At 39.8% G+C, this 13,121-nt stretch overlaps 1 protein-coding gene across 1 annotated transcript; it reads left to right on the top strand.

Annotated features, from left to right (window-relative positions):
• Positions 1-5,710: 5,710 nt before the first annotated feature.
• Positions 5,711-13,121, top strand: LOC125231967 (lysozyme-like). Its single transcript, XM_048137575.1, has 3 exons — positions 5,711-5,935; positions 11,304-11,462; positions 12,929-13,121. Exons 1-3 carry the CDS (start codon positions 5,815-5,817, stop codon positions 13,063-13,065), a joined length of 417 nt encoding a protein of 138 aa, XP_047993532.1. The 5' UTR covers positions 5,711-5,814; the 3' UTR covers positions 13,066-13,121.

Here is a 13,121-nt window from a genome sequence, read left to right as displayed (position 1 = left end):
TCTTTTCGCCGCACATTCAACTGGTTGGACCATCTTATCACTGGAGATGAAAAATGGGTCTTATATATAAATCACACACGCAAACGTCAGTGGCTAGCTCCAAACGAAAAAGGAATAGAGGCACCAAAAACAGAGCCTTACCCGAAAAAAGTTATGCTGTCCGTTTGGTGGGATATTCATGGTATTATTCACTGGGAACTCCTACCAAGTGGAATGACTGTTACCGCATCAGTATACTGTAATCAGCTTGAAAATTTAAACCAAAAAATCTGTCAGAATCGTCCACAGCATGCTAAAGTTTTTTCTTACACGACAATGCTCGCCCACACATTGCAAAAGTGACTCGGCTAAAGCTATTGGAGCTAGGTTGGAAAGTGATACCTCATCCACCGTACTCTCCAGACTTGGCACCTACGGATTACGCATTGTTCAGATCGCTAAGCAATGCCTTGAATGAAAAAAAGTTCGATGATCAAGCCCATCTACGATATAATAAGTATGTATGTATTAGATATTTCCAATTTATTCCATAAATAGAAATACCTAAAAAAGGCCGCAATTTTACTTCTTCATTACATAAACTTTAAAAATACCCTACTGTATCATCTTTATCTTGGTCACTTGTACTCCGTTTATTACAATAAATGTATGTAATGTATGTATGTGTAAATTTCCTGAAATAAATGTCATATCTTGTTGTCACAAAGAAAAATTTACAGGGCTTCCAAGAATCTCGAGCTGGAAGGATACAAATTAAAATATTTTCTATGAAAATAATTAAATTCGACAGCAGACAACCCAAAGGTTAATCGGATTTATTTATTATAGGTATTTGTTTTAAATTAAATACCAGTGGCTCTATTCTGATAGTGGGATATTTTTTAAAATTTATTTTCAAAATGAGATTTAATGTTGGTAATGCCATTCAAATAATATTAGAAGTGTCTACGCGAGTGTTCAAATTTAATTATAGGATAGCACATATTGAAAGTACTGTAATATGGGTACAAAAGCCTGCCTATTGAAATATAAAATATATAGCAAAAAGTATAGAAAGGACCTACGACTTTTCGAATTTTTATTTACACTACATACCGACCATACAACTGACTCTAATTAATCTTGGTTTTAAAAAGTGTAAAATGTAGACCTAAGTGCGTTTTCACATTATCCGATCCGATATCGGATGTCGGCCCGATATCCCATACATTACAGGCGGAATCTTGGATTCTTCTATTGATATCCTTCCGACATCCGTTATCGGATCGGATAATGTGAAAACGGTCTAATAGCGACTCAATAGTTTTTGTTCCTTGACGGTCATTAATTTGAACTAATAAAATTATTTATTTAAATCTATACAATTACAACGAGTATTATAATGTATAATACATTCATTTTGTAATGTAACCCAAAGAAATAATTTATAGAAATATATTCTACCCTTTTTGCTTGTTTTCTGATTACTATTTAGCCAATTTTTCATTGAGTCATACCATGGACTTTCAATAGGGACTGATCTCACACTTTTTTTACCATACTAAATTGAACTTTATCACCGGTGCAGAAAGGCGTTCTTATCAGACTAGTAAAAGTGTGTCCACATGAGAGGGTCAAAGTTGGGGCTGGTGTCCCTCTCGCACGTGTGACCAGTGTTATAGAGATTACTATAGTAGTAGTATTTTTACCTGTATGCTAACTAAGTTTATAAACTTCTTAAATTATTTTTGTATTATATCGAGGCAAGGATATTAATACCTTGTAACGAATTGGTAAGTCATTATTATGAAGCCATAAAACCAAAGATTTGCGCAATTAAAAAAACCTTTAATTCGGTATTAGTAAATAGATTTGGTAGTAACTTTGAATATTGACTGGTATCCCCAAATAATGACAGTGATGACGTCATTCAAATAATTTTGACAGTGGCAATAAGTGCGAGAGGGACACCAGTCCCAACTTTACCCTCTCATGTGGACACACTTTTTGGCCTAACAACTCAATCTAGCTTAATAATATATAAATCTATGAGTCATACCGGACAACTGTCACTGTACATTTGTAATCCTTATTACAAGGGCATAACGTCTAGCGATGGTTAGCTAAGACAGAGTATTGCGGTTGCGGGGAGGAACGATGTTGAACCTTAGGTTACCTTCAATCAAAACTAATACTGAAATACAGTTTTCGACCTTATTGCAATGTGTCTAATAACATTTTAAAATGGCTAGGAAATTAAATATCTTGACTGTACCTAAATTACTCACAGCATTAAATAAAATGTTATATACAACAAAAAAAAAACAATATTTTAAATAAAGGGGGTAAAAAGGCGGTAAAAGAAAAATAAAAACCAAAAAAAGTTCATTTCGACTGCCGGGGATCGAACCTACGACATCAGGACCGTCCGTCATTTTACGTTACGCTAGTACAACCTGAGCTATTTAAGCGATAGTAGTGGCGACGAAATATATTATTATACCATGATGTAATGAAAATGCGGTTGAACACATGAGTCACTTTTGAAATAATGCAGGAAATTACAAGGGCATAACGTCTAGCGATGGTTAGCTAAGACAGAATATTGCGGTTAGTAGGAACGATGTTGAACCTTAGGTTACCTTCAATCAATACTAATACTGAAAGACAATTTTTAAACTTATTGCATTACATGTGTCTAACAAAATTTCAATGAAATGGGTTGTAAATCTAATACTAAAAAATCAATATTTAAAAAGAGAGGGTTGAAAAGGGTATAAAAGATAAAAAAATAATAACAAGAAAAAAAAGATTTCCACTGCCGAGGATCGAACCCACGACATCAGGTCAGGAGCGCGCCCATCATCTTACGCTACTATAACTGAGCTATTTAAGCGATAGTAAAGATGGCGAAATATATTATTATACCGCGATTTAATGAAAATACGAATGAATAACTAACTTTTGAAATAATGCAGAAAATGACATCGTCAATAGTAGAGTTTGTAGGTAAATGAAAAATATGAAAATACTTCTTTCAGTACAGGTTTTAGCGCTTCTTGGCGTGCATTTAAAGGTGGATTATTTTTTATTCTTCTTTATTTTGATCTTAACGAAAAGTCTGTTCCAATTTTTTTGCTGATATAATTTTTGCCCTGAATGTTATTCCGAGTTAGTAAAATATTGAACTTCCGTTTTGTTTTTAGGGTGGTTTCAGTAGAAATAGTGTTTCAACACATAATGTAGATACAAAACAACCATAACTTCACTTGTCCTTTTATTGCTTGTGTCATAACTAATTTAATTACTCCGCTTTTTGCTACTACGAAGTATCATTCACAAAAATAGGTGGTTTCTTAATGTGTTATAAAGGTCATAAATTAAAGTAGTCGAATTTAAAACAAAAGTCCTGATACCATTTTCGCCTGATTTTTAGTGAATTAAAATAATATTTTTTTTATTATATTATACGTTTCTTGTCACAAATTTTGGTGGCTTAACTAAAAAAACTATACCAAATTATCAAACTTAATTTTTGGTGACATAAAAAGTACTGTTATAGAATTAAGAGGGCTTTCGTGTTAAAAATAGTGAAATCGCAACCGAGCGCTCGATCATACCGTGTGTGGTATCAAATTAAAGGGCTTTGCGAGTAGTTTATAAATATATATCACATTATAGGACTTTTTCTACTTGGTCTAACAAAATATGAGAAAATGTCCAAAAGTGGTAATAATTGTACCGGTGAAGGCTCGTTTTCAAAAAATTGGCAAAAATCAATAATAGCAATGTATAATCACTAAGGCATAACAGCAATTTAAGTAAACGTTGCAGATTAATTTAGTACAAAACTTACTTCGATGTGATGTAGATTTTCAAAGAAATTGTCACTTAATTTTAGGTAATTTCTGAAAAAATTGAATTCGCCTTAGGCTAGTTTACTCTTTTTCAAAAACTTAAAATAAAAATCTAGTCTGAAATGATTGTGGTACGGATATACGAATTATAAATTTACCCGTTTTAATATTCAAAATTGTCCAAATTTTACAAATAAGATCGACTGATTCAGCTCTATACGTGCGTTTTTCTAAACGTGCATTAGAGAAAAATTCATAATTAATTTAGTGAGTTAGTTTTCAAAAATCCAGTCTTATAAAAATCAAGATAATAAGATGCTCTAACTGGAACTTGAATTAAATAAATCTATTGGATAACGGAAAGTGTAGTATTTCACCGACTAAAACTATCAATTTTACATTATTTTGACGTTTTTTTTGAAAGCAGCCTTAAGTTATTTTCCCAGTAGTAGCAAGACCGGATAGCTCTTGGGGTAGAAAACATTAATGAAATCTTGTGTTATTTTACTACATTAGACAATTTTGGACGATGGTGGTTACAACATTATCGCCAATAACATTAAAATTGTTGTTTTCAGTGAGAAATTAACAAACTGGTGACTAAAACGGGGTTTCGTGCCATCGCTCACGAAATCATTTTCCAACCTGAGACGATGAATAAAGGCAAGAAATTGGTGCTAGCTGGGCATTTTCTACAGATTGAAGACATTATTCCACCATTTGTACCTATGTGCAATAAAGTATAAATAAATCATTGGCGTTTGAAATTGTTGATCAGTTCACTGCTATGCTATGTCATTTTCATAGGCTAACTATTATAGGTATTATAAATATCATTTACAGGGTACAGGGTTTATTGTAAAATAAAAACAAACTATCTATAATAACTTACATAAATAATATACATCACAAAAACTTGTTTCATTTACTTGAAAATATTGGAGGTTTACCAGATATCACATCAAACATTTATGTAATCATCAATGCGATGAAATAAGTTCTAAGGAATTTTATTTAAAATGTGATAAGCCTTCAGTGGATGGACTGCTTCGGCTTCTATTGTTCTCGTTCTCCTTCGTCCCATTGAAACCTCGATATTTACGCATTTTCGTCAATCGGTTTTACACAGGAGCACACATGAGTAATAGTACATTGTGCAACAAGGGGAGGAAGTTGAATATTACTAACGAGAGTAAGTTAAATCGCGACGGAGCGATTTAAAGACTCGAGTTAGTAATATTCATACTCCCCGAGTTACACACAATGTTTTTCATCACACTCGCAATGTAAAAAATATGTAAATAGATGTGAAAAAGTTAAGTACGGTACAAGAAATTTCATTATTCCCTTGGGAGAACGATTTTTCTATAACTCACGCTCCGCCTGCCTGCAATAGCACATTTAAAGTGCGGGTGTGATGAAAACAAATAAAATGATTTTGGAACATGACTTGGATTGGCTTCCACGTCGGCTAAACCTCCAATAAAATTTGCACTATAAATTAACCGTAAATTCAATTCAATACGTGTATCAAATGATTAGGCACTTTAAGTAAAACTTCAGAGATTGGACGACATTTTTCTTCTTACGGCAACTATTCACTTAAACGGTGGTTTCGTTTCCACCACGGTCTTGGAAATAGCTAGAATTTAGTCGCTATTTTTCTTGGAGTTATTACAATTCGCCATAACAAATTTTACTAGGCCCATATTAAATTTATCTCAAAAACGATATGAAAATGTTTACTGCAATATGGATTTGACAGCGTAAGTCAGCGACTAAGATGTCAATTTTGGCCGTAGTGAGCGCTGTGATCGTTTTAGCTACCCCTCCACCCGCTTTGCACCCTGCCAATTCCGTAGCCGTCTTTTCAGCGCGTATATATAAACTCGCTAGCCTCAGTCCCAGCATACTGTGATAAGCCGCGGTAACTACAAGTACCTTGTACCAAGTTTGCTATAAACAATTTTCATACAAAATGTATAAGTTTGTTGTGTTTGCTTTAGTCGTGGTGGCCTGCCTGGCTAGGGAGCTGAAACGATGCCCGCTGGTTAGGGAGCTACGGGCACAGGGGTTCCCTGAGGACAAGTTGAGAGATTGTAAGTTTTTGTGTTGATTGTTTAGGTCATTTATTATTGTGAAAACTAAAAAAATATTTTAGCGTTACAAATGAATTTTAAATGGTTACGAAAAATAAGTATCTATTTAATTTATGTATTATTGATGCTGCCCAACTTAGCTAAAATTAAAAAAAAAAAAACAAATCCATCTTAATACAGAATCTCCCGAAAATTAATACAAAATTACTAAAATTAGTAATAATTTTTAGGTTTATAGATCTTCATTTTCTCAAAGAAATTATACATTTCACTTTAGAGAAATATACTAAAACAGAAATAAAATATTAGGTAGTAAGTATAACGAGTGCACACTCGCTTTAAAAAAAAAATAACTTAACTAAAACTTAAATTAAATAAATTATAGTACAACGCGTCTTTTTGTAATTCAATTTTTAAGTCGGTAGGCATATTCTTTTTTTTATTGGTTATGTACCTACACCTACTTAGTTGTAGAATGCACGTTTGCAGTTCTAATTAATAAAAACCGGCCAAGAGCGTGTCGGGCCACGCTCAGTGTAGGGTTCCGTAGTTTTCCGTATTTTTCTCAAAAACTACTAAACCTATCAAGTTCAAAACAATTTTCCTAGAAAGTCTTTATAAAGTTCTACTTTTGTGATTTTTTCCATATTTTTTAAACATATGGTTCAAAAGTTAGGGGGGGGACGCACTTTTTTTCCTTTAGGAGCGATTATTTCCGAAAATATTATTATTATCAAAAAACGATCTTAGTAAACCCTTATCCATTTTTAAATACCTATCCAACAATATATCACACGTCGGGGTTAAAATGAAAAAAAAAATCCGCCCCCACTTTACATGTAGGGGGGTACCCTAATAAAACATTTTTTCCATTTTTTATTTTTGCACTTTGTTGGCGTGATTGATATACATATTGGTACCAAATTTCAGCTGTCTAGTGCTGTTACTGAGATTATCCGCGGACGGACGGACGGACGGACGGACGGACGGACGGACGGACGGACGGACGGACGGACGGACGGACGGACGGACGGATGGACGGACGGACGGACGGACAGACAGACAGACATGGCGAAACTATAAGGGTTCCTAGTTGACTAAGGGTTCCTAGTTGACGGACGGAACCCTAAAAACGTTCAATAACATCAAATCTTTTGGGAATTACATAAAAGTCATAAAATTATTTATTTAAAAAAAAAATTTCTTAAGTGTAGGACAAACGCAAACTGACCTGGGCGTTAAGATCTCCGAAAACTTGAAATGGGAGGAGCACATATCTACAATCGTCAAAAAAGCCAGAAGTATAATTTATCTGATCAGAAAAGCTTTCAAGACTTTGACACCAGATATGATGCTAAAAATATACAAAACTTATGTCAGACCTATACTGGAGTACGCTTTTCAAGCCTGGCCCCGTAGCCGAATGGCATTTCTCCGACGCCAAACGAAAGCGATACGCCGCTGGCTCTGTCGCGCCAATACGCAAGCGCGATAGAGATAGATATCTACTAGCGCTTCGTTTCGTGAGCGTTTCGTGAGCGATTGTGCCATTCGGCTAGCCACCGAGTCCCTAGTCCCTACTTTGCCAAAGATATTGATATGCTAGAGAAAGTCCAACGTAGCTTCACTAAACTGCCAAGACAACTTAAAAACAAGCCATATGAGGAAAGCTCACTACTCTAAAAGACCGCAGAGAACGTGGGGATTTAATAGAGACATTCAAAATACTAACTGGACATTACGACCTCAAGGAATTTCAAGAGATATTCAAGCGTAATAACAACACTCGTTTGAGAGGTCACCTCTTAAAGCTAGAGAGAGATAGATCTCACAGTAACCCTTATAAACACTTTTTGAGCAATCGAGTAGTGAGATCTTGGAACAAACTCCCAGAAGACGTGGTCTCAGCACAAAATGTGAATCAGTTTAAAAATAGACTAGACAAGCACATCACATCTACAACTCGGCTATGATTACTGTCACAATGATCACTGGATACAGGCTATATCAGTTCTTTAACTGCCTGCCTGCTTATTAAATAATAATAATAATAATAATAATACGCGGGTTGATCCCGGTAACGACGGCGGGGACTTCGCGAGTCAGAGCGTGAGTGAGCCTGCCAATGAGCAACTGAGGAGGTCTTTGGAAGAGGCGATTACGCAGTATCGCTCCACAAACAACTCTAGGCCGCAATTACCACGTCTGCCCATGAATAGACGCAATCTAGCGCTAATAGGAGCCTTAAATGCTTTGCTAGAACCATATACGGACTAGTAAAGATCTAGATGATACACACTCGATCATGTACTGCGGGGCCATCGCGGCGTGCCGTGTTGCTCGAGTCAAGTTTCCGGACGCTGACCGTGCACCTAGGACCGTCGCAGGTGTCCCTGCATGGCAAGTACGGATCGAGCGTCGTATCAGCTCGTTTAGGACTCTCATTGCGAAGCTGATCTGCTTCAGGGGGGGTAACAATCGCCCCCGAGTAATGCGCTTTGTGAACCAGGCGTTCGCGGGGACGGACATCAGACCCCGCGACTATTTGGCCAATGTCACAGAGCGCATCGACTTTCTGAAGCAGAAAGTCTATGCATGGGCAAGCCGTATTCGCCGCTACAGAAAGCGAGTGGACCGATTCCAGCAGAATCGTCTTTTCCAAAGCGACCAAAGGAAGGTATACCGAAGGTGGGAGGAAGCCGACCCCCGCGTGTCTGACGTGCGGCTGCCGGATGCCACTGCCATGTCTGATTTCTGGCGTAGCATCTGGTCGGTGCCCGTTGAGCACACGGAGGGCGAGTGGATGACCGTTGTCGAACGTGCATGTGAGAACATTGAGCCTATGGGGGCCATCACCATCAGCCCCGAAGACGTAAGTTGTGCCATCCGTACGGCCCAGAACTGGAAAAGTCCTGGACCGGACGGTTTGCACAACTTCTGGCTAAAGTGGTTTCAATGCTCGCACTCGCGGTTGGCAACGCAATTCCAACAAGCCCTTGAGCTTGGTTCTCTCCCACCTTCCCTAACAACTGGTGTTACCTTCCTGTTCTATAAGTCCGGTAGTACCACGGAAGCAAAAAACTACAGACCCATTACGTGCTTGCCTACACTCTACAAGCTCCTTACATCCATTTTGAGAGCAAAAATTAACGCGCATATTGTCGCAAACAACATTTTGGCCACCGCTCAAAATGGATGTAGGGTTGGGTCCCGTGGTACTAAAGAGCTCCTCCTCATAGACATGACCATTTGCCAACAAGTTCGGCGGAACAAGGGGGCCATCTCGGCCGCTTGGATTGACTATAAGAAGGCCTATGATTCGGTGCCTCACTCATGGCTGAGGCGGATATTGGAGCTGTATAAACTTGATACAGCTCTAATATCCTTCCTGGCCGCATGTATGAGGCAGTGGACCACAGTCCTTCGTCAACCAGGAGGTAGGGATGCCCCCTGGTCCGCAGGACTTCATAAGGATTGAGCGAGGTATATTCCAGGGTGATAGTCTGAGTCCTTTATGGTTCTGCCTAGCTCTGAATCCCCTCAGCACCCTGCTGAAGGATTCTGGGCTAGGTTGCCGGCTTCGGAGAGAGGGTGAAGTCATCTCTCACCTTCTGTACATGGACGATCTCAAACTATTTGCACCGAACACCCAAGACCTGATGGTGCTACTGAAAACCACAGAAGTTTTCAGTACCGCCATCAGAATGGAGTTTGGTGTCGATAAGTGTGCGGTTATGCATGTACAGCGGGGGAGGTTGTAAATTCAGAAAATTTACAACTTTCTGAGACGATGTCGTTCAGATCTATCTCTGAATCAGAAACCTATAAGTACCTTGGTATGTCACAGTCGTTGGGTATTGAGGATGTTGGCATTAGACGGTCGGTGAAGGAGCGCTTTTTCAGTCGGCTGACAAAAGTCCTTAACAGTCTTTTGTCAGGAGGCAACAAAGTGCGCGCCTTTAACGCCTGGCTAATGCCTCTACTCACATACTCCTTTGGCATACTAAGGTGGACACAGACCGAGCTGGACGCCCTGGATCGGAGGGTCCGGTCACTGCTTACCACACACCGTATGTTACACCCGCGCTCGTCTGTTATGAGATTGTACATCCCACGGAAGTGCGGAGGTCGAGACTTCCTAAACGCCAAAAATCTCCACAACCGTGAGGTGTACAATCTCAGGAATTACTTCCTTAACAACGAGTGTGGGATGCATCGTGATGTGGTGGCAGTGGACGGAAACCTCACGCCGCTCTCCTTGGCGAAAGAGAACTGGCGCAAACCTGTGGTACTAAGTACTGCGGACCGCAAGGCGGTATGGGAGAGCAAGCAGCTACACGGGCGGTTCTACAAGGCCCTCACGGGACCCGATGTAGACCTGCTCGCATCGGTGAACTGGTTACGATTCGGGGACCTCTTCGGAGAAACTGAGGGTTTTGCCTGTGCAATTGCGGACGAAGTTATGATGACGAACAACTACCGGAAATATATCCTGAAGGACGGCACGGTCGACATTTGTCGGGCATGCCGCCGTCCCGGAGAATCACTCAGGCATATCATTTCCGGTTGTTCTCATCTTGCTAACGGTGAGTACTTGCACAGGCATAATCTCGTAGCCCGGATCATTCACCAGCAGCTTGCTCTTCAATACGGCCTTGTGGACCGCGAAGTACCGTACTACAAGTACTTACCTGCGCCAGTTCTTGAAAATGGCCGTGCCACGCTCTATTGGGATCGATCTATTATCACTGACAGGACTATTGTAGCCAATAAGCCTGACATTGTGATAATAGATCGACCGCAACGCCGGGCCGTGCTCGTTGACATCACCATCCCCCATGATGAGAATCTCGTGAAAGCCGAGAAGGACAAGTCCAGTAAGTACCTAGACTTGGCTCACGAGATAACCACCATGTGGGATGTTGATTCAACGATCATTGTCCCGATAGTCGTTTCAGCGAACGGTCTCATAGCGAAGAGTCTCGACCAACATCTTAAGAGACTCTCGCTCGGTGGTTGGATCAAGGGCCAGATGCAGAAGGCGGTGATTTTGGACACAGCGCGGATAGTCCGACGGTTCCTCTCTCTGCAGCCCTAACCACCGGCAGCTTGGGCCCTGCCCCGCTGCTGGCGGCACCCTAGGTTAGGTTTTTTATAATGTGTTTATATGTTTTATATTGTTTTGTAAGTGTTTTATTTTATTTTACTTTTATACTCATATTGTAAAAAACCTAATCTAAGAAAAGAAATAAATAAAGGATATAATAATAAAATGTCAATAAAATAGGAACTTACCTAATATTAGTATTCAAAAGATATGCGTAGTGCCTATGCACGAATACAATACATTATTTTTGGAATGTTCCAGGGACGTGCCTGGTGGAGAACGAGAGCAGCGGGCGCACGGACGCCAAGGGCACGGTGAACAAGAACGGCTCCCGCGACTACGGGCTCTTCCAGATCAACGACAAGTACTGGTGCAGCAACACCACAACTCCTGGCAAGGACTGCAATGTCACGTGCGCCGGTAAGGGCTTATATGGACCACATAAACTTCTGCCTTGTTGATTACTTGTTTAATAGGTTGATCGCCCCGCTCAAAAATGTAAACATGACGGGCACGGCGAACAAGAATGGCTCCCGTGACTAAGGATCTTCCAGATCAACAGGTACTGGTGCAGCAACACTTCCACTCCTGGCAAGGACTGCCACATCACGTGTGCTGGTAAGGGCTTGCGAGGACTCATGGTTTTGTAATAAGACGGTCGGTGAACAATAACGGCTCCCGCGACTACGGGCTCTTCTAGATCAACAAGTACTGGTGCAGCAACACTTCCACTCCTGGCAAGGACTGCCACGTCACGTGTGCCGGTAAGAACAGATGACAACGTAGTATCCATATAAACATATGAATACAGGAACTCAAGCCTGTATTTCCTGTATTACCAAAAGGGTTAGGCAGAGCATACGAAACTGCTCCAGTTTCAATGCCACTCCTAGGTTCAATTAAGAGTTTGAAAGAAACAAAGAAGAAGAAGAAGATTACGGTGAACAAGCATCTTCTGGGCGAGCTCACTCCATCGTAGGCCACGTCTTTGCCTTTGGCTAGTCTGTGGCCAAGAGTAAGCCCATTTATAATAATAATAAAAAAAGAAAACGAAATCGTGATAATATAGTTAGATACTGAAACAGTATTACTGATTGCTATCGAATCGCCCACAACACAATTTAACATATCCCACAGTCTAAGTGCGTTTTCACATTATCCGATCCGATATCGGATGTCGGAAGGATTTCAAAGGCAAAAATCAAAAATGGCGGCTTAAATGTATGGGATATAGGTCCTACATCCGATATCGGATCGGATAGTGTGAAAACGCACTAATTCTCACAGTTCTTCACAATTCTTAAGCCATCATCACATGGGCAATCTCCTTTACGGAAAGCTCCAAATCTACAGCTAGCTCTTCACTATAAGTTTAGTAGCTATTTAGTAGCTATTATTTGATATTTTGATATTTGACTGTTATATTTTAATTAAGTAGTATAGCCCATGTGGTGACGGGTTAAGAATTTCACCACCCCCTTTCTTCCCGTGGGTGTCGTAGAAGTCGACTGTGGGATATGGGTTAAATTGTGGCGTAGGCGAGAGGCTGGCAACCTGTCACTGCAATGTCACAATTTGGATTTCTTTCAACCCCTTTTTGCCAAGAGTGGCTCCGAAACTTAGTAGTTCGTGTGCTCTGTCTACCCCTTCATGGGATACAGGCGTGATTATATGATTATATGTAAGTAGTATATATTATTAATATATCTGTATGCCAATAGGCACGACATAGTGATACTGAATACAATTATTGAAAATCTTGTAACTTACCTATGTTGAACAAATAAAAATCTTTGAATCTTTAGCTTCACAAAGTTTATGTCCCACAGAAGTACTTCTGCCTAAAATCACCTCAAAACCTACATTTTTAAATGATCTTCTCGCAGACCTGATGACGGACGACATCACGAAGGCCTCAACGTGCGCGAAGATCATCTTCAAGCGGCACGGATTCCGCGCGTGGTACGGCTGGCTGAACCATTGTGATGGCAAGCCCCTTCCTGACATCAGCGAGTGCTATTAGGCTTTGCCTGTATTTGTATTGAGAAATAATTAATAGATCTTTATGTTAAAGGAAAA

The sequence above is a fragment of the Leguminivora glycinivorella genome, chromosome 1, assembly GCF_023078275.1.
Source record: "Leguminivora glycinivorella isolate SPB_JAAS2020 chromosome 1, LegGlyc_1.1, whole genome shotgun sequence".
Lineage (NCBI taxonomy): Eukaryota > Metazoa > Arthropoda > Insecta > Lepidoptera > Tortricidae > Leguminivora > Leguminivora glycinivorella.
The sequence above is the reverse complement of the archived record's forward strand: the minus strand, read 5'-3'. Positions and strand labels throughout refer to the sequence as shown.

Bases quoted from the DNA above. Each gene is read 5' to 3' on its own strand.
- LOC125231967 (XM_048137575.1), top strand. From the start codon at position 5,815: ATGTATAAGTTTGTTGTGTTTGCTTTAGTCGTGGTGGCCTGCCTGGCT. The intron at 5,936-11,303 runs GTAAGTTTTTGT...GGAATGTTCCAG, and splicing joins TGAGGACAAGTTGAGAGATT to GGACGTGCCTGGTGGAGAAC. The intron at 11,463-12,928 runs GTAAGGGCTTAT...ATCTTCTCGCAG, and splicing joins CTGCAATGTCACGTGCGCCG to ACCTGATGACGGACGACATC.